This window comes from Zootoca vivipara, chromosome 9 (genome assembly GCF_965207765.1).
Source record: "Zootoca vivipara chromosome 9, rZooViv2.hap1.1, whole genome shotgun sequence".
Lineage (NCBI taxonomy): Eukaryota > Metazoa > Chordata > Lepidosauria > Squamata > Lacertidae > Zootoca > Zootoca vivipara.
Genome location: NC_142592.1, coordinates 52,994,027 through 53,017,294, shown reverse-complemented (window position 1 = coordinate 53,017,294; position 23,268 = coordinate 52,994,027). Strand labels below are relative to the sequence as shown.

At 45.4% G+C, this 23,268-nt stretch overlaps 1 protein-coding gene and 1 pseudogene across 3 annotated transcripts; both read right to left on the bottom strand.

Moving 5' to 3' along the window:
* Positions 1-1,283: 1,283 nt before the first annotated feature.
* DHX58 (DExH-box helicase 58) lies at positions 1,284-23,252 on the bottom strand. Of its 3 annotated transcripts, none has more exons than XM_060279951.2 (13): positions 22,944-23,252; positions 19,077-19,279; positions 18,763-18,964; positions 17,422-17,612; positions 16,470-16,586; positions 16,196-16,322; positions 14,946-15,137; positions 9,699-9,955; positions 8,037-8,186; positions 7,075-7,248; positions 4,836-5,026; positions 3,271-3,367; positions 1,284-2,035 (listed from the first exon to the last, which is right to left on the bottom strand). In XM_060279951.2, the coding sequence occupies exons 2-13, from the start codon at positions 19,242-19,244 to the stop codon at positions 1,856-1,858; spliced, it is 2,046 nt and encodes a 681-aa protein (XP_060135934.1). In that variant the 5' UTR covers positions 19,245-19,279; positions 22,944-23,252; the 3' UTR covers positions 1,284-1,855. The 3 variants fall into 3 exon arrangements, with proteins under 3 accessions (XP_060135934.1, XP_034982470.2, XP_088508388.1); XM_035126579.3 differs by lacking the exon at positions 22,944-23,252 and adding an exon at positions 20,045-20,183; XM_088652262.1 differs by lacking the exon at positions 22,944-23,252 and adding an exon at positions 20,053-20,169 and having other exon boundaries at positions 19,077-19,281.
* Positions 10,960-12,704, bottom strand: LOC118090642 (general transcription factor IIF subunit 1 pseudogene; annotated as a pseudogene).
* Positions 23,253-23,268: the final 16 nt, after the last annotated feature.

Here is a 23,268-nt window from a genome sequence, read left to right as displayed (position 1 = left end):
GGTCCAGCTCTCACTTCCATACATCACTACTGGGAAAACCATCGCTTTAACTATACGGACCTTTGTCGGGAAGGTGATGTCTTTGCTTTTTAAGATGCTGTCTAGGTTTGTCATTGCTTTTCTCCCAAGAAGCAGGCGTCTTTTAATTTCATAACTGCTGTCACCATCTGCAGTGATCATGGAGCCCAAGAAAGTAAAATCTCTCACTGCCTCCATTTCTTCCCCTTCTATTTGCCAGGAGGTGACGGGACCGGTGGCCATGATCTTTGTTTTTTTGATGTTGAGCTTCAGACCATATTTTGCACTCTCCTCTTTCACCCTCATTAAAATGTTCTTTATTTCCTCCTCACTTTCTGCCATCAAGGTTGTGTCATCAGCATATCTGAGGTTGCTGATATTTCTTCCGGCAATCTTAATTCCAGCTTGGGATTCATCCAGTCCAGCCTTTCACATGATGAATTCTGCATATAAGTTAAATAAGCAGGGAGACAATATACAGCCTTGTCATACTCCTTTCCCAATTTTGAACCAATCAGTTATTCCATATTCAGTTCTAACTGTAGCTTCTTGTCCCACATAGAGATTTCTCAGGAGACAGATGAGGTGATCAAGCACTCACATTTCTTTAAGAACTTGCCATAGTTTGCTGTAGTCGACACAGTCAAATGCTTTTGTGTAGTCAATGAAGCAGAAGTAGATTTTTTTCTGTAACTCTCTAGCTTTCTCCATAATCCAGTGCATGTTTGCAATTTGGTCTCTGGTTCCTCTGCCCCTTCGAAATCCAGCTTGCACTTCTGGGAGTTCACGGTCCACATACTGCTTAAGCCTGCCTTGTAGAATTTTAAGCATAACCTTGCTAGCATGTGAAATGAGCACAATTGTGTGGTAGTTGCAGCATTCTTTGGGATTGGGATGTAGACTGATCTTCTCCAATCCTCTGGCCACTGCTGAGTTTTCCAAACTTGCTGGCATATTGAGTGTAGCACCTTGACAGCATCATCTTTTAAAATTTTTAATAGCTCAGCTGTTTAAAATTTTAAAAGATGATGCTGTCAAGGTGCTACACTCAATATGCCAGCAAGTTTGGAAAACTCAGGAGTGGCCAGAGAACTGGAGAAGATCAGTCTACATCCCAATGTCATACTAGGCTTAAAATTATTTTGTCATCACCAGTGTGGTCAGTCTTGTTGGTGACGTTGAGGAATTAAATGCAGGTGATTTATAAAGCAAGGATGACACACTTAAGGAATAGATAGGGGAATAAAATGACACGTTCTATATAGTGTCACTTAATATTGGTTATTTTATAGACTATCTCAGTAGAATTACAAATCTAGTGGGCTTCCAGGTTATAGATCAGCCCCTGCAAGATCCAATTTAAAAACACCAAGCAGTGATTGATAAGAGTGACAATATACAGCAGACTGCATGAGGGATATGGAATATTTTACAGCAAAAGACACACAAACACATCCTACAGACAGACAGACTTCCTTCATAGAATCCAGCCCTCCCTAAAATATATATTTTAATTGCAAGTTTGACATCACTCGTATAAGGCATTTTTTCAGACCAGCCTCTTGTTTTAGAGAACCAGACAACCACTTCAGGTCGATAAAGACTTGTCAGTGGCTGTGAAGTTTCTCTTCCCACCCTAATCACCTGTGCTTTTTCGTGAAATGTTCCTGAGAATTCCCCCAACTTTCATCTTCCAGCTTCTGGTGTTTTCCCAAAGGAGTTATGCATTAATTTGACATTATGACATTATGATTATTGACATTATGTCCTATGGATGCAAAACATTGGGTATATTAGAGGGCACGAGTTCATTTTTCACTTCCCCCCCCCCCATGTCTTAGCTGTCCAGCAAGCCATTGGTAGTACAGTATTCAAAGTAGTCAAACTCTTTGATGTCAAAGGTAACTTTGCTCCACTGCTTGTAGGTCCTTCGGCCGTCTGGAGTTTCCACCACAAAATGCCTGATGGCAAGCATTGGGAGTTTGACTTCCCGGTAGATCATTTCCATGCCCCATTCCTGTATGGACAAAAAGCAGGTTGGTTAGGTTATTAGCAAGGCCCACCCAGGTTTTAAAAGGGTGCTACCACACTTAGTTGGGGAAAGCATTAGACCACGCCAAAAGTAGACAAAACACAAAACCATTTTCACTGAACTGTGACCTAGGAATTTTAAGACTAATTGATTGGGAAAGAACCCTACAGTGTTTCAGAATCAAGCCAATAATCTCTAGGGAGAAAGGGATGCATTTTGTTTTGCCTGATAGAATACTGAAGTTATTAAACAAACGCTCAGATATGTAGTCCAGCTACTCAGTCCAATGTGGTTAAACGCCTTGAGGCTAATTGATTTCAGCAGGCTTGACTGTATATAACTTTGTTCTACATGGGGGGCCTAGTTTCAAAATACAGACCAGTTAGAGAGAAGAGGGAATTCCAGCAGGTTGTCATGCACCTTCAGCTGTGCCCAACTAATATTTGCAAATGTTTAATTACTGGAGCTTGGCTGATTGGGTTCTTGGCACTTGCCTACTGATGCATGTTCTGCCTTCTATCCTAGCTCCAAGGACCAGTTGGAAGACTTGGCTACAATGCAGGTTTCCTCACGCCCAGCTGGACAGAAGTAATGTGAAGAGCAGGAGGCAGAGTGAGCACAATTCCCTTGGGGCTAGAACCCAAAAATAATGGCGAAACATGCAGCCTACTGCCAGGTTTCATACACCTTCGCCCCTTGCTCCCAAGACCTCTTCTGTAGAGTAACTACTCCCTAGACTAATTACAGATCCCCATGAAAGGGAGAGATATACAGCATTTAAACCTTAGGGAGATCAAGGAATCTACATGGCTACATGTTCAACTATGGAATCTGGCATCTCTTACTGAGATGTCCAAGTTTCCAGACCTTGGAACTTTTAGAAACTAGCTGAGGGTGGGTGTTGTCACAAGAATGAGTCAAGTGGCTATGAGATTGGTCTTATCCAGGCATCCCCAAACTGTGGCCCTCCAGATGTTTTGGCCTACAACTCCCATGATCCGTAGCTAGCAGGACCAGTGGTCAGGGATGGTGGGAATTGTAGTCCAAAACATCTGGAGGGCCGAAGTTTGGGGATGCCTGGTCTTATCCTTTGTCCCAAATCTTACAGTCCTTTGCCTAGTCACCCATTCTCTCTCCTCAAATACAAAAAACCCCACACAAACCCAAAGTAAGAAAAATGCACTCTACGGTAGCAAGGCCTGATCCCTTGTTGCACTTACCTGCCCACAATTACTGCAGCTGATGGAGCTGCCTGGCTTCCAGTCCCTAAACTCACGAGGAATCATCACACGGCTATGTGATGCTCTGTAGTATGGACTAAATAGGGAACAACAACAACTGGTTACTTAATTTCTCGCTCGTGAGACCAGCTGAATACACAAATCTGTTGCAACCTAGATACCTATTTCAATTGCTGAGGTAATTTTTGTTCTGTTGAAAAGACTGCACCACATGCCATAAGCATTACATATACAAAAGCTCTTCCATCTAGGTGCCCACCCCTATGCTTAGCTGCATAAAACTTTACATATCTAACAGGTTCAATTGTTTTTTTTGAAAAGGCATTCTTCACTTTATGGAGTTGGCTACAGGAAATGTAGCCTAGAACAGGCATCCCCAAACTGCAGCCCTCCAGATGTTTTGGCCTACAACTCCCATGATCCCTAGCTAACAGAACCAGTGGTCAGGGAAGATGGGAATTGTAGTCCAAAACATCTGGAGGGCCGAAGTTTGGGGATGCCTGGCCTAGAAGGTGTTAAAAAAAACTTGTGCAACTACAAGGCAGATAGGTCTATGAATAGGTAGCAGCCATAATAACAAAACTGAATGCCCATGTTTAGTAGCGGTATCAACTCTTAAAAATTAAATTCCAGGTGGAAACAAAAGGGAAGGCTCTAATCTATGCCCTGCTTGTGTTTGGCTGCTGTTAAAAAAATGGTGGATTGTTTACTGTGTTTAGATAGTTATCTGAAGAAGCGTGCATGCACACGAAAGCTCATACCAAAAACAAACTTAGTTGGCCTCTAAGGTGCTACTGGAAGGATTTTTTTATTTTGTTTCTTACTGTTAGTTTCATTGAAACAGTACACAGTACTTTGCAGGCTAAAACTTTATCGCTGCATTGCAGTGCTCTTGATTGATCCTCAACTTGAGGAAGCAGCAGTATTTATAGTTTCTCATCAGCATGCATAGTGCCTTCCACCAGGGGTAGCCAATATGTGGCACTCCAGGTGTTCCTGGAGTCACAAGACCCAGCAAAGCCAATTGTTGGAGATGATGGAAGCTGTAGTCCAACAACATATGGAGACGGAGATAGCCTTTTGGGATGATCTAGGCCAGGCATGGCCAAACTTGGTCCTCCAGCTGTTTTGGGACTACAGTTCCCATCATCCCTGACCACTGGTCCTGTTAGCTAGGGATGATGGGAGTTGTAGTCCCAAAACAGCTGGAGGGCCAAGTTTGGCCATGCCCGATCTAGGAATACATTGGGCATATTCTTACCTTTATTCTTAAATAGTGTCTGAGAACTGTGCCCGGATCATCTGAAGCCCTTCTTTTTATTCAAAAATACTGAGAATGAGGACAAAAGTCCCTTTCCCTTTCATTCTGTGAACAAGCATAAGATGGTTGGGCCAGCTTTGACTTAAAAAAAATGTTGGGTCAATCTCAGCCAAAGTTGACAGAGCAACAGCCATGCTCTGGGGTCTCTCTCCGATTGCTTTCTGTTTGGATGAGGCAAGCAGTATGGAGATTCTAAGCTTCTGGTCCTCTCGCCTTTACTCACCTGAAGTCGGGGTTGATGTTTATGTGGTGTGTATTCTCTATTATGCGCAGGTCGCTGGCATGGCAGACTGCCACGTTGCAGTTGATGCAGTAGAGGAGCACAGAGTCTGGATCGTGCAGGCGGCGGCGTTGCTCGCGTTCAGCATCCCGCAGCCAGCGGCCGACAACAGCATCACGCTGAAGCTTTTCAATCTAGGAGGGACAAAGGGAGTTAGCTATTTGGGTCTGAGCCGGGAGAGGAGCCTGCAGGTGAGAAGTAGCCAGAGACTCTGGTTCTAAAAAAATCATTCTAGAATCTCCTCCCACCACCCTCCATTTCATCAGGTTTGCCAGGCTGGAGAGCATTCCTCTCCCAATCAGAGGCGGAGGAACCCTCTCCGGCACCTGGGGCGGTGCAGCCCATACGGGCTGCTGTGCAAGTGGCATCCCGTACAGACTGCGCATGTGCGGCGACCGTATGGGATGCCGCACATGCGCAGTCCATACGGGATGCTGCAGTGCAGCAGCCTGTACCGACGCCGCACGAGCAGCGTCCATACAGACTGCACGCGCCCTCGGGCCCGCTCTACAGGTGTGGGGAGGCAGGGGCCATTTTGTCACCCCTCCCAGAGTGGCACCCAGGGCGGACCGCCCACTCTTCCTATGCTCCTGCTCCCCATCGATATTTCTTCTGTTCTACCCACTGAAAACGTAAAGTGGCTGCACAGCAAATCATTGCTTAAGTTTTAGCTTACTTTCTTTCAGTGTTATATAGCTTAATTATTCAGAGACAACATGGTCCAATGAATACCATTTCATGTTTCACATCTTCTTCAGCTTAACTGTTCCTGAAAGATCTGGAGAAAGTAAAGGCTAGCCACTAATCCCGTCTATACAAAACAGGAGCAATATCCTCGCTTCCTAGGACTGTCACAAATGAAAATTGCAACAGCCCTTTGTGTGCCTTAAATGAGGAATAACATCTTTTCCCCACAGGAAAGCTACATATTCAGGATGTTGAAGGTCTTGCAGGGCTGTACCACTTCAGAATGCCCCCTAATTAAAAACGAACAGCACAACTTCCTGCTCAAGGAAAGCCCAGACCTTTGGAGAGAAGGTTCCTAACTTTCTCCCTAGTTTGATATCCCTATCTCCTCCAAAGAGCTTGGTTACCTCCATCCTTTTATCCTCACAACCCTGTGAGGTAGGTTAGTAGCCTAAGGCTACCCAATGAGCTTCATGGGGGAGAGAGGATTAGAAACTGGGTCCCCTTAGACCTAGTTGGACACTCAGACGGAGGGGCCAAATGTAGCCCCCTCTAGCCAGCCCTTGGGATTTCCCCCAGGCCACACCCTTCCCCAGGCCTGCTCCATACCTTGAATCTTTTTGCAGGAACAAGTCTGTGAGATGACTCACTGTTTCCCCTTCAGTTATAAGGGTTTTGCTTAGGCTCATTGTGCCCTCAGAGCTCTTTAACAATCTATCTTCACTGAGGGGTTCTGGTGAGTCCTATATACCCACAGGAGCAAGCCCAGATCTCTTTTGATCAATTATTGTGATTGCAGAACCCTGTTCCTCTATTCTAGGAGTTAATTTCTAAGTAAATCACTGACTTGCCTTGTTTATCCTACTGTTTTCAAACCTCAAGGCCAGCTGTTCTCAGTCATGTGCTGAGCCTTGCTCACTGCCCCCTGAGGCAGAGAGTGTGTACGCCTCAGCTGGTATCTCCCCACATGTGTCCTTCAACTGTGGTAGTGTCTGTCGCTTGCCCACGGAGAGGGGTGTGGTTGTGAGCGAGCACACATTGACCTCTGACCTTTGTATGGCAGGAATGGAATTACTATATATAGGTAAGAGTCATGTCTGTTGCCCTGCTCTGTTTTGCCCCCAGCCTCCCCATCCCCCTCACTGGCATATGGCCCCCCAAAGGTTCCCAATTAGGCCTTGAGTTAAAAAAGCACCAACCCCCTCTGGCTACCTACTCCATGTATTTTTTAATGTTTATACATGAGGGAGCATTCAGATGTGCATCTCCCCTCCTCCACATTCTGAAGAGATAGTCCAGGAAGAGCTCAACCATGTGATTTTCCTGCATGTATTACTTGCCTCGAAGTGCGTTATTCTCTCCCCACCTCCAAAAAAAGGCCACCCCCCCAAAGAAATGCATGGTTTTACTCCTTTACCGAGGGCTTCCTCCACCCTTGCTTCTATCAGCTCTGTGCATCCGCCGGCTGCCCCCTTTCCCAAAAACGTCCTTTTACCTTCAGGCAGTATTCCCGTTGAGGCTGTTGCAACTGCAGCTGCTGTACCCACACAATCGCTTTCTCCATCAGGACCTCCAGGGTCTCATTGAGCTTCTCACGGGCGACTTCCTTGCTGTTGGCCTTGGCCAAAACACAGCAGGTGCTGTCCGGGGCACGGGCACGGCCCCTTGCCTGAAAAGGTGACGAGAAGAGTGCTTGCATCCTTCCCTAGAAATCCAGCCCAGCTGCTCCTCTTTAGCCTGTCCCCTAGGTAGGGCTGGGTGATACTTGGCTTTCAACATTGTGATATATCACCAGTTAAACATCGCGATATATATCAATGAACCGTGATGTCTGAAATATGGATGGAACTATGTAGAAGCAAACAAAGTATAGCCATGTGGTCCACTCGTCCATCATTTCCCATTATAACCACATTGTCCTCTGTGATGCTGGATAGCCACTATATTGGGGAAATGTTGGTTGCTTAAAGCAGTGGTCCTCAACCTTGGGCCTCCAGATGTTTTGAGACTACAGTTCCCATCATCCCTGACCACTGGTCCTGCTAGCTAGGGATCATGGGAGTTGTAGGCCAAAAACATCTGGAGGCCCAAGGTTGAGGACCACTGGCTTAAAGGACTTGGGGCATAGTCCCCCACCCCCATATAAATTTCCCCACATAGGAATTTATATGTATATGGACAAATGAAGAGGGCGGATGACTGGGGTCTCATTAGCACTGCACTCTGCAGTGTGCCCAGCTGCCCTATAACAAAGGTTTTTGGTTTTCTTTAACGGTGGTGAGGAGTATAAAAAAGCAACTGAAAGGAAGCAGGAGATGCAGGGCCTGGAATAAAAGAATCAGGGTTTGGGCGTCTGTAGCATGTCCTCCCAGGACATACTGAGCCCTGTAAGGCTCCCCATGGCAGAGGTCAAGGGTGAATTTCAACAAGTTCCCCCCAAGAGTGGTGCTGACTGACCTGCATCATGGCAATCTCGTTCGTCATCAGTCCATAGCGGACAACGATATTACACTCGGGGATGTCCAGCCCCTCTTCAGCCACGCTGGTGGAGAAGAGCAGATTGAGGGTCCCTTTGCGGAACTGATAGATGACTTCTTTCTGCTGTTGCTGGAGGAAACAACCCAAGATAGGGTGGGAAAGATGTGGAGCTTGTTGAGGCATTGGGCTGAAGCTTTTCTTGCGTCCTCAACCCCAGAATGGAAGTGGTTAACATCGCATGAAGTTTGGCCTTCAGTGCAACTGGGACTGCCCTCTTGAAATGTGTGTTTTCAGGACAATAAGGGCACAAAAGGATGCTCCTAACATTTTCAGAGCACTTCGGTAGCTCTAAAAGCACCTTTGCATTCTATCTGGGCATATAAAAAAAATCCTTCAGTAGCACCTTAAAGACCAACTAAATTTTTATTTTGGTATGAACTTTCATGTGCATGCACACTTCATCAGATACACTGAAACAGAAGTAACCAGACCCTTATGTATATTATGTATATACATGTATATACTGAAGGAATTTTTTTATTTTGTTTCGACTCAGACCAACATGACTACCTACCTGTATCTGAGCATATGTTCCCTTTCCAGGTCTAAATCTGGAGGAAAAAAGTATGGCTTTGATACATAAACTAGCTGCGCACATTGCTGAATGGCTGGTTCATGAACAGAAAAAGAAAACTCTTGGGTTTCTGCAGCAGAGTTATTTTTACAGAAATGTTTTCCTGCATCTTTCACTTTTTACAGCAGCAGCAGCAGCATTCCAGCTATCTCTTAGTGAAATTCCCATTACAGGAATAAACACCATTTGGTTTCTGTTTATTATTTACAAAACCTTACACTGGTCATAAATAAATAAAAATAAATAAACATACATACATAATCTTTTTCTCTTTTTAGCCATCTGGCCAGAGACCTAATGCTGACTCATTCACATACTCATTTACACTGGCCCAGACTTAGTGGATCGCATGCCCTGCTAAGGACACCTGTTGTTGGGGGGAAATTCCATTGCCTAGCAACTTGTTCAATGCCATTTACAAGTTTCTTCTAGAATATTCCAACAGATGTTGTCAAGAAATCTGCTACCCCGGCACCTGCCCCAATACCCCTGGACCAATTTTGGAATTAAAACTTTGTGTCTATGTGAAGCATGGAGAAAAGCACAAATCTAATAGACTAGCTACTATTCTAATTCAATAATCTGTACACCTGCCAATTCAGCTTCAAAGCTAGGAGGAAGCCAGGCCCACCCTGCAGCTGATGGTTACCTGTGTGCTCCGTGTTTATGTTATACAGGATCTGTCCTCAGAGGAAATCTTGGTGGACACAAGACAGCTGTGGAGCATGCCAAAGACTGGGCTTCTTTTGCATTTAGTACCTTATTTTTCTTCTTAGTTTTAATGGGCTGCAATGCCCCCTCTCTTGAAGTCAGTTCACACAAGCGTATTCAGTCCTTGGCAGCTGCAACCTCAGTTGAATGAATGAACCATCGCAAGCAAAATTGGTGTTACCTCTAGCACAATGGCTTTCAATGGAGGCAGTTGACATGTTCCTCTGGGATATATCAACTGAAGAGAAATCAAGTAGTATGCATACAGCTATGAATGGGAGAACTGTTAATTTTACCTGGGTCATGTGTTTTGTCTGACTGCTGAAGCCAGCCCCGGTCAACACAGCAGCCTTGATCCCGAGTTCACGCAAGTCCTGGTTCTCCTGTACCCATTGGTGAAGGCAATGAGCGCACTGACGTGTCCGGGTGAACACAATGCCCCGTGAGCTCTCCAGTTCTTGGAATTGATTCCGCAGGACCTTCTGCAGCTCATCAAGTTTGGGATTCTCAAAGCCCTTGTCTTGAGCAATGGCCAAAAGGTGCCCTTTGTACCCTGCAAGGCAAGTAAGTGCACAGCACACAGATCTCAGCTCTTGAGCCTGATGATTAGGAAGAGTATTGCTTTATCTTACAGATTAAAAACAGTTAACACAACCAATCAACATAACAATACAGTAAGTGAAAAAAACAAAACCCACAAAACTTCAAATGACCCACTGTAGCTTACCGCAATGTTGGTTACCATATGGTACCACAAAGTTGGTCACCATATGGCAACAGTGTCTGTTAGAGAGCAGTCAATCTCATAAACAGTTTCTTTTCACTCGTTAGCTCCTCCTCTTTTTCTTTCTTTCTTTTTCCAATTTGCTTAATTTATTCCCATTTTTTGTCAAATTTGGAATCCCAAGCTTTACCAAAATAATAATAATAATAATCCCAGAACCTTTTAAGGGCAGACTGAAAACAACTCTATGCATCCAGCTAGACTAGAGGAAGCAACTCACGGCAGGTTCCAGCTGAGCAGTGTCTTCCTCTGTTTGCCAAAGCACACACAATTTTAGAAGTGGTTTTTTTAATATATATATATATATATATATATATATATATATATATATATATATATACACACACACAAGGAAAAGCATTTGTGTACCAGTAATGGCGTTCTCAGTCTCTGTAAGTTCGGGTGAGGGAGGCAAGGGGAGAAGAGTGGAACTGGTTGCAAAACAAGTCAAGGTGGAGAATGGTTTACCTCTCAAGGCCTTCCAGCATTTGAGAACACACAGGGTGTGGGGTGGGTTTTCGTGGGCGTGTAAAAAGATGCCCCTGTTAAAGTGGCAACATTTCATTTGTGAACTCCTCCACATGAAAGAGAAAACTTTTCCCATTTAGAGAGATCATGGCTTCAATGCCTCTCATGAGACTGTCCCAGTCTTCTGCCCCCTTTCACCGCCCCTGAATCCCACCAGCACAAAGGTAGGTGAATGACTCTTTCGCTTTCTCCAAAGGGTATGAATGCCAATCCACACAGTTCTAGGATGTAGCCACCCACAGCCACTAACCAAATGTAAGGGGGCTCAGAGCTGCCCAAAACGAGGGTGGATGCCAAAGGACATTTTGTATCTGGCCCAGCCTCTGCCCTCCACATTCCTTGAGGAAGAAACAAAATAAAAAAATTCCTTCCAGTAGCACCTTAGAGACCAACTAAGTTTGTCACTGGTATGAGCTTTTGTGTGCATGCATACATCTTGTCATCCATGTTCTTGCACTCTGGATTGAGGCGCTTCAGGATCTGGGCCAGCGCACTGGCCGTCTGCTCACTGCTCAGCCCCGTTTTCTTGGCCTGCAATTTCTTCAGCAAATCCTTTGTGGTCATGGGCCCTTGGGTCAAGGAGCGGCACATGGCATCCTCCATCAGCTGCACATCACCACTGCTGGGTGCTGACTTGCCCAACAGTGGTTGGGGGGTAGATTTCCAAGAGATGGTGGAGGCCTGGAGCCCAGCGTCCAACTTCACTGGACCCTGCCTGCCGCTTTCCTTGCTCCAGTTTGTTAGCTGCGGCCCGCAAGGTGGATGACGTGCCAGCTTCCAAGGGCATCCCCTTGTGAGCTGCTAGCCAAGCCCTTGCGTTCTTTCTTGGGAGGAGTTTTCTTTTTCGTCATGAAGAGTGCTGAAGATGCTTCACTGTCAATGTCGCTGTCCTCAGATGTCTCAGACTCATTACTGGTGTCTTTCTTTTTCTTTTTATCCTGGGGAGTCGAAGCCTTCTTCTCTTCCTCTTTCTCCTTCTCCACAGGCTTCTCCTCCTCGCTCTCTTCACTACTCTCGCTTGCTTCGTCTATACCTTTTGGGATATCTTCCTCTTTGGTCACCTTGGGCTTGCCCACTGCTTCTTCCACAGAGCTGCTGGATCTGCCAGACATGTAGTCAACCTCTTGCCCTTCAAAGTCCTCATCATCGCTGTCTTCAAAGGCCTCATCATCAGATCCCTTCTTCTTTTTCTTCTTCGTCAGAGGGGCTTTCTTCTTGGGCTTGGTCTATTTCTCCTCATCCCCATCGCTGAACTTGCTGTCATCCGAGCTCATCTCCAGCTCATCTTCCAGGTCATGGATTTTTTAGGTAGCTCCCTTTTTTGGACTTTCTTCTCCTTCTGCTCCTCTTCTTCATCACCTTGGTCTTTCAACCGCTGCTCCTGCATGATGCTAAAGTGGTTCAGAACCTTATTCCGCCTCTCCCACTCCTCCTCAGCTTCCTCTGCAGTCAACGTGCGGTGCTTGGCAATGGGTGTGAAGTTATGCCAGTTGTTGACTGGGAATGCTTCAAAGGCGCCACCTGGACACTGAGTGAAGATGTAGTAGGAGGTGTTTTCAGTCACCCCACCCTTTTTACACCTTTGAACTTGCCGTTGACTTTCAGGATCCAGGGCTGGTTTTCAAGCTTGAACTCCTTTAAGATGATGCCATGTTTTTTTGTGCCATGTCTCCTCACGCAGGTTGCAGTTAAAGTCGCTGCCAGCTCCTGACTCCAGCATCTCTTCTTCCCGGTAGATCTTCTTACTGCTGAGATCTTGCTCCATCTTTGCTAGGTGCCAAGTGGCAAAGTTCACTTTGTCAGCAGCATTGAATGCCATGATGTTATATTTTTTGGTGGTGTTTTGGGGGAAATGGACCACATATCCAGTTGCGGTCTGAGTGCTGGTCCCCAAATAAGTCATTCCTGGATGTGCTGCATCCAGCCGAGCCTCTCCAAAAGAAACGTGTCTGCTGGGCAGCACTTCCTCCTCTTTTTTCTGAAGTTTCATCTTTCCACTTCCATGTAGTTCTTTTTCTTCCTCTTTCTTCAAGAGTCTCTCTTCAAGCGGTAGTTTTAAGTGCTGACCTAGCTGATCACATGGAACTGGGAACTTGTTCCTGGCCTCTATTTATATGGACTCTTCTCTTGGCCAGCTCACCCACCTCATTTTAGGGAAGGAATAGGAACCAGAGACCAAATAGCAAACATGCGCTGGATTATGGAGAAAGCTAGAGAGTTCCAGAAAAACGTCTACTTCTGCTTCATTGACTATGCAAAAGCCTTTGACTGTGTCGACCACAGCAAACTATGGCAAGTTCTTAAAGAAATGGGAGTGCCTGATCACCTCATCTGTCTCCTGAGAAATCTCTATGTGGGACAAGAAGCTACAGTTAGAACTGGATATGGAACAACTGATTGGTTCAAAATTGGGAAAGGAGTACGACAAGGTTGTATATTGTCTCCCTGCTTATTTAACTTATATGCAGAATTCATCATGCGAAAGGCTGGACTAGATGAATCCCAAGCAGGAATTAAGATTGCCGGAAGAAATATCAACAACCTCAGATATGCAGATGACACAACCTTGATGGCAGAAAGTGAGGAGGAATTAAAGAACCTTTTAATGAGGGTGAAAGAGGAGAGCGCAAAATATGGTCTGAAGCTCAACATCAAAAAAACCAAGATCATGGCCACTGGTCCCATCACCTCCTGGCAAATAGAAGGGGAAGAAATGGAGGCAGTGAGAGATTTTACTTTCTTGGGCTCCTTGATCACTGCAGATGGTGACAGCAGTCACGAAATTAAAAGACGCCTGCTTCTTGGGAGAAAAGCAATGACAAACCTAGACAGCATCTTAAAAAGCAGAGACATCACCTTGCCGACAAAGGTCCGTATAGTTAAAGCTATGGTTTTCCCAGTAGTGATGTATGGAAGTGAGAGCTGGACCATAAAGAAGGCTGATCGCCGAAGAATTGATGCTTTTGAATTAAGGTGCTGGAGGAGACTCTTGAGAGTCCCATGGACTGCTAGAAGATCAAACCTATCAATTCTTAAGGAAATCAGCCCTGAGTGCTCCCTGGAAGGACAGATCGTGAAGCTGAGGCTCCAATACTTTGGCCACCTCATGAGAAGAGAAGAATCCTTGGAAAAGACTCTGATGTTGGGAAAGATTGAGGGCACTAGGAGAAGGGGACGACAGAGCACGAGATGGTTGGATAGTGTTCTCGAAGCTACGAACATGAGTTTGACCAAACTACGGGAGGCAGTGCAAGACAGGAGTGCCTGGCGTGCTATGGTCCATGGGGTCACGAAGAGTCGGACACGACTAAACGACTAAACAACAACAAAGTCCAATCAGTCAGTTTTGGTTTCTCTCCATTTCTCATTTTTTTTCAGTCTTTGATTCAGTTCTGCAGCAATTTGCATTTTCTTTTAACAAGGTCTCATTCATAAATAATAATACTGTACCTTTATTGTCATTGTACAACCTGTGTACAATGAAATTAAACGAGCCCCCCCCCCAACACTCAATCTCTTATCAAACAACATACCACCTCACAAATCAATTTCGCTATGTTATTTTTTGTTCAACAGCCTAACAGACCACAGATAGAAGCTATTTTTTAGCCTGTTGGTACGGCTGATTATACTTCTATATCTCCTGCCCGAGGGTAGAAGATTAAAGAGGTGATGGCCAGGGTCTGAGTCATTCCTGAGAATTTTTCTTGCTCTCCTAAGGCAACGATCCCTTGCGATCCCGATCTAGTGGACTCAAGGGACAGCCCATGATATCATGTGCTGTATTCACCACCCTCTGTCCATGGCTGTCAGCATTTTAGTGCGAATTTCTCCCAATAAACACATTTTGTATGCAGTTTTGACTAATATACATGCTTTTGCAACAATAAATAAAAACCAAACCCTAATAAAATGCATTATTGTACATCATTTCCGCTAATATAGGCATTTTGCTGCATGCTTTCCTCAATATATGCATATCTGTACACATTGGTTGAAGAACTGCATTGCAAAATTCAGAGAAGTGTGAATTTTGAAGGACGTCTTTGCTTTATCTTGTGTATTGGATTGAGAAGTTCAAATTAGGCAGTTTCACAATCAAATGCAAGCGGAACAAAATGGTGATATTTCTGTTCAATTATTGTTCTGGATAGTGCAAATCAGGTTAGGCTCACCTTTAAAAGCAAAACTGAATCAAATTTCTCAGTGTGCCTCCTCTGCCAACACTTACTGTCAAAGAGCCGGACCAAGTACTGCTCAGCAGGGTTCTGCAATATCTTAGTAGCATTTTCCCGCAGGTAAAACTCATCCAGAATTTTGTAGGCATCGATCATGCGCACAGTGTCGTTGACCATCAGGACATCGTTGTATTTACGTAGGTGCAAGGCACACACTCGGGTCTTTTGACAAAAGCGTTTTGCTCCTGACAATGTGAAAGAGACAAATAAGATGATGGTTATGATTAATCATATGTTGTTGTTGTTGTTTAGTCGTTTAGTCGTGTCCGACTCTTCGTGACCCCATGGACCATAGCACGCCAGGCACTCCTGTCTTAATCATATACCTGATTAATCATATAGCTGTCCATAAACCAACTTTCCCTGAGTGGCTTGCAACAGAACTATCAATGAAAGCAATATGCAATGATAATTTTTTTAAAAAAACAACAATAAAAGATGGCAAAAATCCTATTTGCAAAAAAACAGCATGAAATAGTTTACACCCCCGATTTATAATGCCGTTAAAAAGACTGGGTGAATAAAAAGGCTTTCAGCTTTCAATGGAAAGACTATAAATAACACACCAGGAAAACCTTACTGTGAGAGGGGGGCGGGATTCCTGCATTGCAGGGGGTTGGACTAAATGACCCTTGGTCTCTCTTCCACCTCTACAGTTCTATCATTCTATGATAAGATCATTTGTAACAGACCCTATATTCAATCCCTAAAACTTTCCATAAAAATATCTTAGGATGCAGGTCTTGGAAATAAATAAATGATTGATTGATTGTTTATACCCTGCCCATCTGGCTGGGTTTCCCCAACCACTCTGGGCGGCTCCCAACCAAATGTTAAAAACATAATACAGCATTAAACATTAAAAACTTCCCTAAACAGGGCTGCCTTCAGATGTCTTTTAAATGTAAGATAGTTGCTTATTTCCTTGACATCTGATGGGAGGGAGTTGCACAGGGCAGGCACCACTACCGAGAAGGCCCTCTGCCTGGTTCCCTGTAACCTCACTTCTTGCAATGAGGGAACCGCCAGAAGGCCCTTGGCGTTGGACCTCAGTGTCTGGGCTGAACGATGGGAGACGCTCCTTCAGGTATACAGGACTGAGGCCGTTTAGGGGCTTAAAGGTCAGCTCGGAAAAGTACTGGGAGCCATTTCCAGGAAGGAAGCCACTTAACCTGCTCGTGGACATGTTTCCTATCTTTCCCGCCATATTCGTGTACTACAAAGCCGCCTATTGAGGACTCACCTTCCTTCTCAAGCGCCACAATTTGCTGCTCGAAGATCTGGGTACCAAAATCCATAGTCAAGTCAGCCTCATTCAGGTAACTATATATCTGTGCCATTATCTCCACCACTTGTTCTGCAAAGGGGTCCTGAAGATGAGAGATCAGGGGAGCGTTTGTATTCAAACAAGGAAAACAAAACCCTATGGGCATGTTTTATTTTTCCCAGAGCTCCAGAGTCACCTTCTAATCTTGGTGCCTCTTCACAGTTGCCCTGTAGTTCCAAGAGGACCTTACCTCAGGCCTTTGTTGGGAAAGGTTATACTGCTTCTTGGGTTGTGGGCCATAAGTATCAATATAGAACTTGTGTTTATCAGAAGACATGATTCTCTCAGTGTCCAGGTTGGCACAGATCTGGAAAGGGATATATGTAAAATTACATTTTTATCCCACTTTTCTTCCAAGGCTTTCCCCCTCCCCACTTGATCCTGGCAGCTACTCTGTGAGGTAGATTAGGCTTAGATGAAAGACTGTGACTGGCCCAAGGTCACCCAGTGAGCTTCATGGCTGAGTGGCGGTTTGAACCTTGGTCTCCCGGGTCCTAGCCCAACACCCTAGCTACTAGGTTAAACTGGCTCAAAGAACAAATTGTAGGGAGTGGTTATGCCAATCACGTGAGCATTTGAGACATCGGCTAAATCCACGATCAGACCTATAGCCCTTAAAACACCAGTAGGAGTTGACTACAAGTGAAAACAGTGGAAGAAAACAGGTAAGGAACCAAAGTATGCCTTTGTCACTTGCAGACATGTCAAGTATCTGCAAAAGGTTTTCTCCTTAATATGCTGTGGCTGTGTGTATTCGTGTTTGTGGAGCATTCCCTCACTTGCAGTTGAAACAGTACTATATGTTACCACCTCATCTGAAGCATTGCAAGATACCTTATACCAGGTGAGATTATTTGTCGATCTCCCCAAGTAGTGTTGCCTTCTCTGACTGGCAGCAAGTTTTAAGGGTCCAAGGCAGAGAGGTCTTTCCCATCACCTGCTGTACAAGACTCTTGCAGCTGCAGGTGCCAGGGATTTAATACTTTAACATGAGCTATGCTCCTGTGTATTTAGTGTTTGTGTGAAACGGGCCTGCAGCTGTAGACCAAAGCAGTCTCTGAACAGAAATAAGGTTAAAAAGGGGGGAAGCAAGAATGACAATGCTTCCATTATTTGGGCCAAATGTCTTCCATTGGACTCACCTGCAGAATGTGTTCCCGGGCTCCCTCCAGGGAGCTGGCTCCACCCGTACCTAGTGAGGCTGTAAGCCCCAGGATCTGTGGTAAATTCTTTTCGCCCTTCAGCTTTCGTTCGAGGTAGCCCTCCATTATCTTGTTATAGATGGTTCCTTTGTGGGTGTGATGGCACTCGTCAATCACCAACAAGGTGAAATCTGCACAGATGATGATGATGATGATATTTATATCCCACCTTTCATCCAACAGTTCTCTCCCCACTCCTCATTTTTATTCTCACAACAACCTTGTGAGGTAGGTTAGGCTGAGAAGCAGTGACTGGCCCAAAGTCACCCAGTTCCCACTGAGCGGGGACTTGAACCCTAGTTTCCCAGGCCCTAGTCTAACTTTCTAACCACTACACCACACTGGTACTCTCAGATGATGAGAGGCAGTGACCAACTCCTGGATTATTTATGATGCAGTTTTTGTTGGTAAAAAACAAACAAACAAACAACAAAACACACCCAAGTAGAGAAAGAATTCCTGGATGGCAAGACCCAAGTTTGGGGCAAGTTCTCTTTGGTGATAGAATCCCAGCAGAGATTTAAAGTCATGAAATATACAGCATGGAAATATAGGCTGTTAGATCTTTAATCTCTCATTAAAAAGTTCATTTCCAATTTTTGTCTCCTCCTCCAGCATAGGAAAAAACCCCCACACGTGACAAGTTAAAAAGGGTTTCTTTATGAACACTTCAGAGGTCGGATTCATGTGCTTCAGAAAAGTTGCTCAGGCAGATGGGGTGTGGAGACAATAGGCTTGATTACGTATTTCCTCCCCAGGTAAAGCAAGTGTCAAAGCTGTCTGGCAGGACAGCATACTCCATTGTATTAACCCCGTGACACATTAATTAGACTTAAGCATGTTGGTTATGAGAGGCTGGTTGCCCCACAATTATGACCCAGCAGTGGAGGAGCAGCGTTGCCTTCCTGTCTTCGTTGTGGGCTTTCCAGAAGCAACTGGTTGGCCACTGTGGAGAAAAGGATGCTGGACTAGACGGGGCATTGATCTGATCCAGCTGGACTCTTATGTTCATCCCACAAGAGGAAGTTATGGCCATCAACTGGGATCACATAAAATAGGATTAGACAAATTCATGTAGGAAAAGGCTATCAATGGCTACTAACCATGATGGCTATATTCTACCTCTACTGTCAGTATGCTTAATACCAAGTGCAGGGTGGGAGAGAGCTCTTGAGCTCAGGACCTGCTTCCAGGCTTCCCATAGGCACCTGGCGGGGCGCTGAGAGGACTAGATGGGTCACTGGTTTGGCCCAGCAAGCTCTTCTAATACCTCTTTCCCACCTGTCAGGTTCACGTGCATCTCCTCCTCTTGGCTGACGAGGGCATTTTGAAGGATCTGTGCTGTGCAGATTATTAAGTCACTCCTCTTCACCACTTCCGAGAAGAACTGCTTCTGGTTGCTGTCGCCACTGATGGCTGTAATGTTGAAGCAATTCTGCAAGACGCTAAACTCATTATTCAGGTGTTGGTCCACTAGAGGCACCTGCCAGGGCAAGAATACAGCAGTGAAACATTTTCCGGGAAATGAGACTGAAACCTTGTCTTTTGGTAAGGGGCTGTCTGTCTCCCAACCACCCACATCACCTGGTCCTTACCGTGTTGACTAACACAGCCACCTTGCTCCTCTCTAGGCCCTCCAAGTGCCTCTTACACACATACACAGCTGCCCGAGTCTTTCCGGCACCCGTTGGCAGCCAAATGATGATGTTTTTGCCCTCCAAGGCAGGATCAATGACTTCCCACTGATAATCCCGAAGTTCCATGTGGCCACAGTTTTGAGGGCTGGTCTATGGAAAAACTTGGAAGACCAAGAGTCACATCAATTCAGCATAGCTATCAGAAATAAGTTCCTCCTTCCATAACTTGCTGACAAGACTTTTCTGGCTGGTAAACTCTATGGTTATCAGGATTCCACATTGTCAAGTTCATGCAGCAAAGCGATTCAAACACAATCTCCGTTTACCCCTCCCAGCCTCATCGTTGACTGTTTACACACTCATCGTTGACTGTTTCATACATTTAAAGCACACCCTTCACTGCAAAGAACCCTGGGAACTGCACATCACCCCATACAGTGCTACAATTCCAGCACCCTTAACAAACTACAGTTCCTAATATTCTTTTGTGTGGGGGGGAGGGGTGCTTTAAATTTACGGTAGGTATGCAGATAATGAGACTGGAAAGCATAAAAGCTTGGGAGCACTGAAGAGTATGTTGGAAAAGATGGGCAGAAATAAAAGGGGAAGAAAGCCCTGTTGCTCTTGAACCAGGTAGTTTAATCCAGCCCAGGTCATCTAGGCGGATGTAGCAGCCAAGAGATTTAAGTAGGTCTGGAGACAAACTGGAGCTACGCACACACACACACACATTTGTAATGCTATGAAGCTGCCTGACTTTTCTATACATCATCATCTTTAGTGGGAGACGCAACTTGTGCTCTCAAAGAACTGAGCTAAACAGATCTTCGTAACTCTGCTTCTCCCCACACAGAATGCATTTGGGTCTCCTCAAAGCGATAGGCTTCTAACCCCCTCTATTTCCCCCTCACCATCACACACCATACCTGTCCCCGTTTAGTTCTTCTAGACAAGAATGCCACTGTTCTGCTCCTTCTTCAACCCAGCTTCGTGAAAATCCCCCATTCCACCAGTGTTTTCTTTAGTTTCCTTCTTGCCAGAAAACGAAACCTAAAAGCTCTTTCGGAGCCCCAACCAAGGGGGATCTTGACAGCCACAAGCCAGGCCTTTTCAAATTGCCTATCATCGAGCCACCCTGCTTGTAGGGTTTCCGTAATTCCTTAACATACGCAAACACACACACACACACACACACACACACACACACACACACTTATTTGCACACAACCAAACACTGTTCCGAAAGTTGGTTCCTTATACATATATGCAACACTTGGTTGATAGCTGAAACGACTATCTTACCAGCCCCCCTCATCTAGTGTTCCAGAAAGTCTATCGATAGAGACGGGTGAATGTACAATTTCAATTTCTCTCAGTTTCTTATTTTTCTAGTATTCAGTTCAGTTCAGTTCTCTACCATTCTAATTAGTTTGTGAATGTTCTTTTTTTTAAAGTTCTCATGAAAATTCAATAAAATCAATTCATCAGTATTTTAGTGCAAATTTATCCCAATACACACTTGTTTGTCTCCAGTCTTAATATAAAGCATTTGTGTATTATTATTTCATTAATAATAATGATAATAATAATGTTAAAATAATATTATAATGCTATAGTAATGTAATAATAAAAATATTTTTACTAATGTGTGTATTTCTGTATATGCCTTTTTTACACTTCACTTGGCTAGAGAACTGCACTGCCAAATTCACTGAAGTATACATTTTGAAGGACGACTGCATTTTGCTTTGCAAATTATTTTGGAAAGCACTATTAGGTTCAACTTTCCATGCAAATGTAATCAAAATCCCCCCCCCCCGGCCATAAATTAGCAAACGCTAATTAAATGTAAAGATACAAGTTTAGATAAATTTTCAGAAGGGGAAAAAACAAACACTAGTTTTTGCTGTCAGGGCATACAAGATGATGTCAGTGTCTGCTTTATGTGGATTGCCCATTCTGTCCCCCACCCACAATCGATGGACAAGAACGAATGCTTATGTACATATTAAAACTTTAAAAAAGGCTTGTCCAACATCTAATGTGGCTCAGCTCCCTCACTCTCTTCTCCCACACTTATCTTCACATGCACATCCATCCAGTCTTTCTCTCTTCCTCTACTTCCACTCAGGGGCGTAGGAAGAGGGGGGCGATAGGGGCGCTCTGCCCCGGGCAGCACGATCCAGAGGGTGCCATTCTGGCTGTCTGCGCCATCCGCGGCGCGTCATGCCCCCAGAACGCGCACCAGCCCCGCCCTGCCTGCTCTCCGCCCCCGGTGCTCTGCCACTGCTTCCACTCACACAATCTCACTCCATCCACCCAACACTCACTCAGTCCCAATGGCATAGCGTGGGTTGCCAGTGCCCGGGGCCACACAGAGGGAGGCAACCGGACAGAGTACACATGCGCAATCACGTCACCAACAGATTGCAGCTGCAGAAACAGGAAAAGAAGCCTTCCATTGTCTGGAGAGGTCACTTCCTGGTTTGAATGCGGCAGCTAGACTGGTGACTGGGAGCAGCCGCCGAGACCACATAACACCGGTCTTGAAAGACCTGCATTGGCTCCCAGTACGTTTCCGAGCACAAATCAAAGTGTTGGTGTTGACTTTTAAAGCTCTAAACGGCCTAGGTCCAGTGTACCTGAAGGAGCGTCTCCACCTCCATCACTCTGCCTGGACACTGAAGTCCAGTGCTGAGGGCCTTCTGGCGGTTCCCTCGCTGCGAGAAGCCAAGTTACAGGGAACCAGGCAGAGGGCCTTCTTGGTAGTGGCACCCGTCCTGTGGAACGCCCTCCCACCAGATGTCAAAAAGAAAAATAACTACCAGACTTTTAGAGGACATCTGAAGGCAGCCCTGTTTAGGGAAGCTTTTAATCTTTAAGAAATTAGTGTATTCTAATATTTCTGTTGGAAGCCGCCCAGAGTGGCTGGGGAAACCCAGCCAGATGGGAGGGTATAAATAATAAATTGTTGTTGTTGTTGCATGGAGAAGCCATTTTCAATGGATCCCAGAGAAACACAGCTGCATAGAGGCAGCACTGGATATTGAAATTCTGCACCCCTATCTATTTTGCGCCTCGGGCAACCGCCCCGTGGCACCCCCCACTCTACACCACTGCTCACTCCCCCCCCCTCTGTACTCCCCATCGGCATGAATTTAGAAATCTCTCATTAGTCAATATCATCCATACATAAAACCCAGCAACCACAGCTCAAAGCAATTTGTGCCACAACTGGAAAGTAAAAGAGTGTGCACACCAGTTCACTCAAGAAAGTTAGTCAAGTCACACGTTGTGCATTATATACTTGAGAAACCAAGCATGTGTAGAGAGGACTTTCCAGAAAGCATCTGCTTTAGAGATGGGACTAGAACAGTGAACCTTGGGGAATAAGAGAGATCGATTTTTTAGTAAGTGCTGAGCAGTTGTAATAGAAATTGGACTCTCTGAATTCCAGATGGTGGGGACAAACAATAGGGAAATGCTCTTATATATTTAAATTGCCCTCTAGAGATGTTTGTTTATCATGTTTTTATCCCGTTCTTTCTTGAAGGAGTCCATTGCTTCCACCATCACCCCCTGCCCTATTTTAGGGAAGGGCTATTTAGTGGCAGAGCGTGGGAGGCCTCCGGTTCCCTCCCCACCACCTCCAGGGGGTGCTATGCTCCCCGTCCGAAACCCTGGAGAGCCGCTGCCAGCCAGTGTGAACAACGCTGAGCTAGAAGAACCGATGGTCTGATTCAGTAGAAGGCATTTTCCAATATTCTTCCTCACAACAACCCTGCGAACGACAATCGGGATCTGCTGCCCCTGCGGTTGCCTCACCTGGCCTCATTTTAAACAGCTACGTTCAAAATGTTGCATTTCTCCAAAGATATCTCTGAGCAGCTTTCCCTTCCACGATGGGGGCGGGGGGAAATGAACTGGGGAGGGCATATCTATTTTATTTCCATGCACTTTCCTCCCACCCCGCAATTCAGGAATATGCGCAGTCTAGCGGGCCAGCCAGCTGCGTAGGGCAGCGTCCTCACGTGCGCTGAGACGCTGGTCTCTGCAAGTTCCGCTTGAGGGAGGAAAAGGGGCATCTCTCCGCGTTCTGCGGCGTTCTCTCCGCGTTCTGTTCCTTTAAGCGCCCTTTAGAGGGCGCTGC

Bases quoted from the DNA above. Each gene is read 5' to 3' on its own strand.
- DHX58 (XM_060279951.2), bottom strand. From the start codon at position 19,244: ATGGAACTTCGGGATTATCAGTGGGAAGTCATTGATCCTGCCTTGGAG. The intron at 7,249-8,036 runs GTCAGTCAGCAC...TCACCTTTTCAG, and splicing joins ACGAGATTGCCATGATGCAG to GCAAGGGGCCGTGCCCGTGC. The intron at 3,368-4,835 runs GTGAGTAAAGGC...TTCCCTATTTAG, and splicing joins AACATCAACCCCGACTTCAG to TCCATACTACAGAGCATCAC.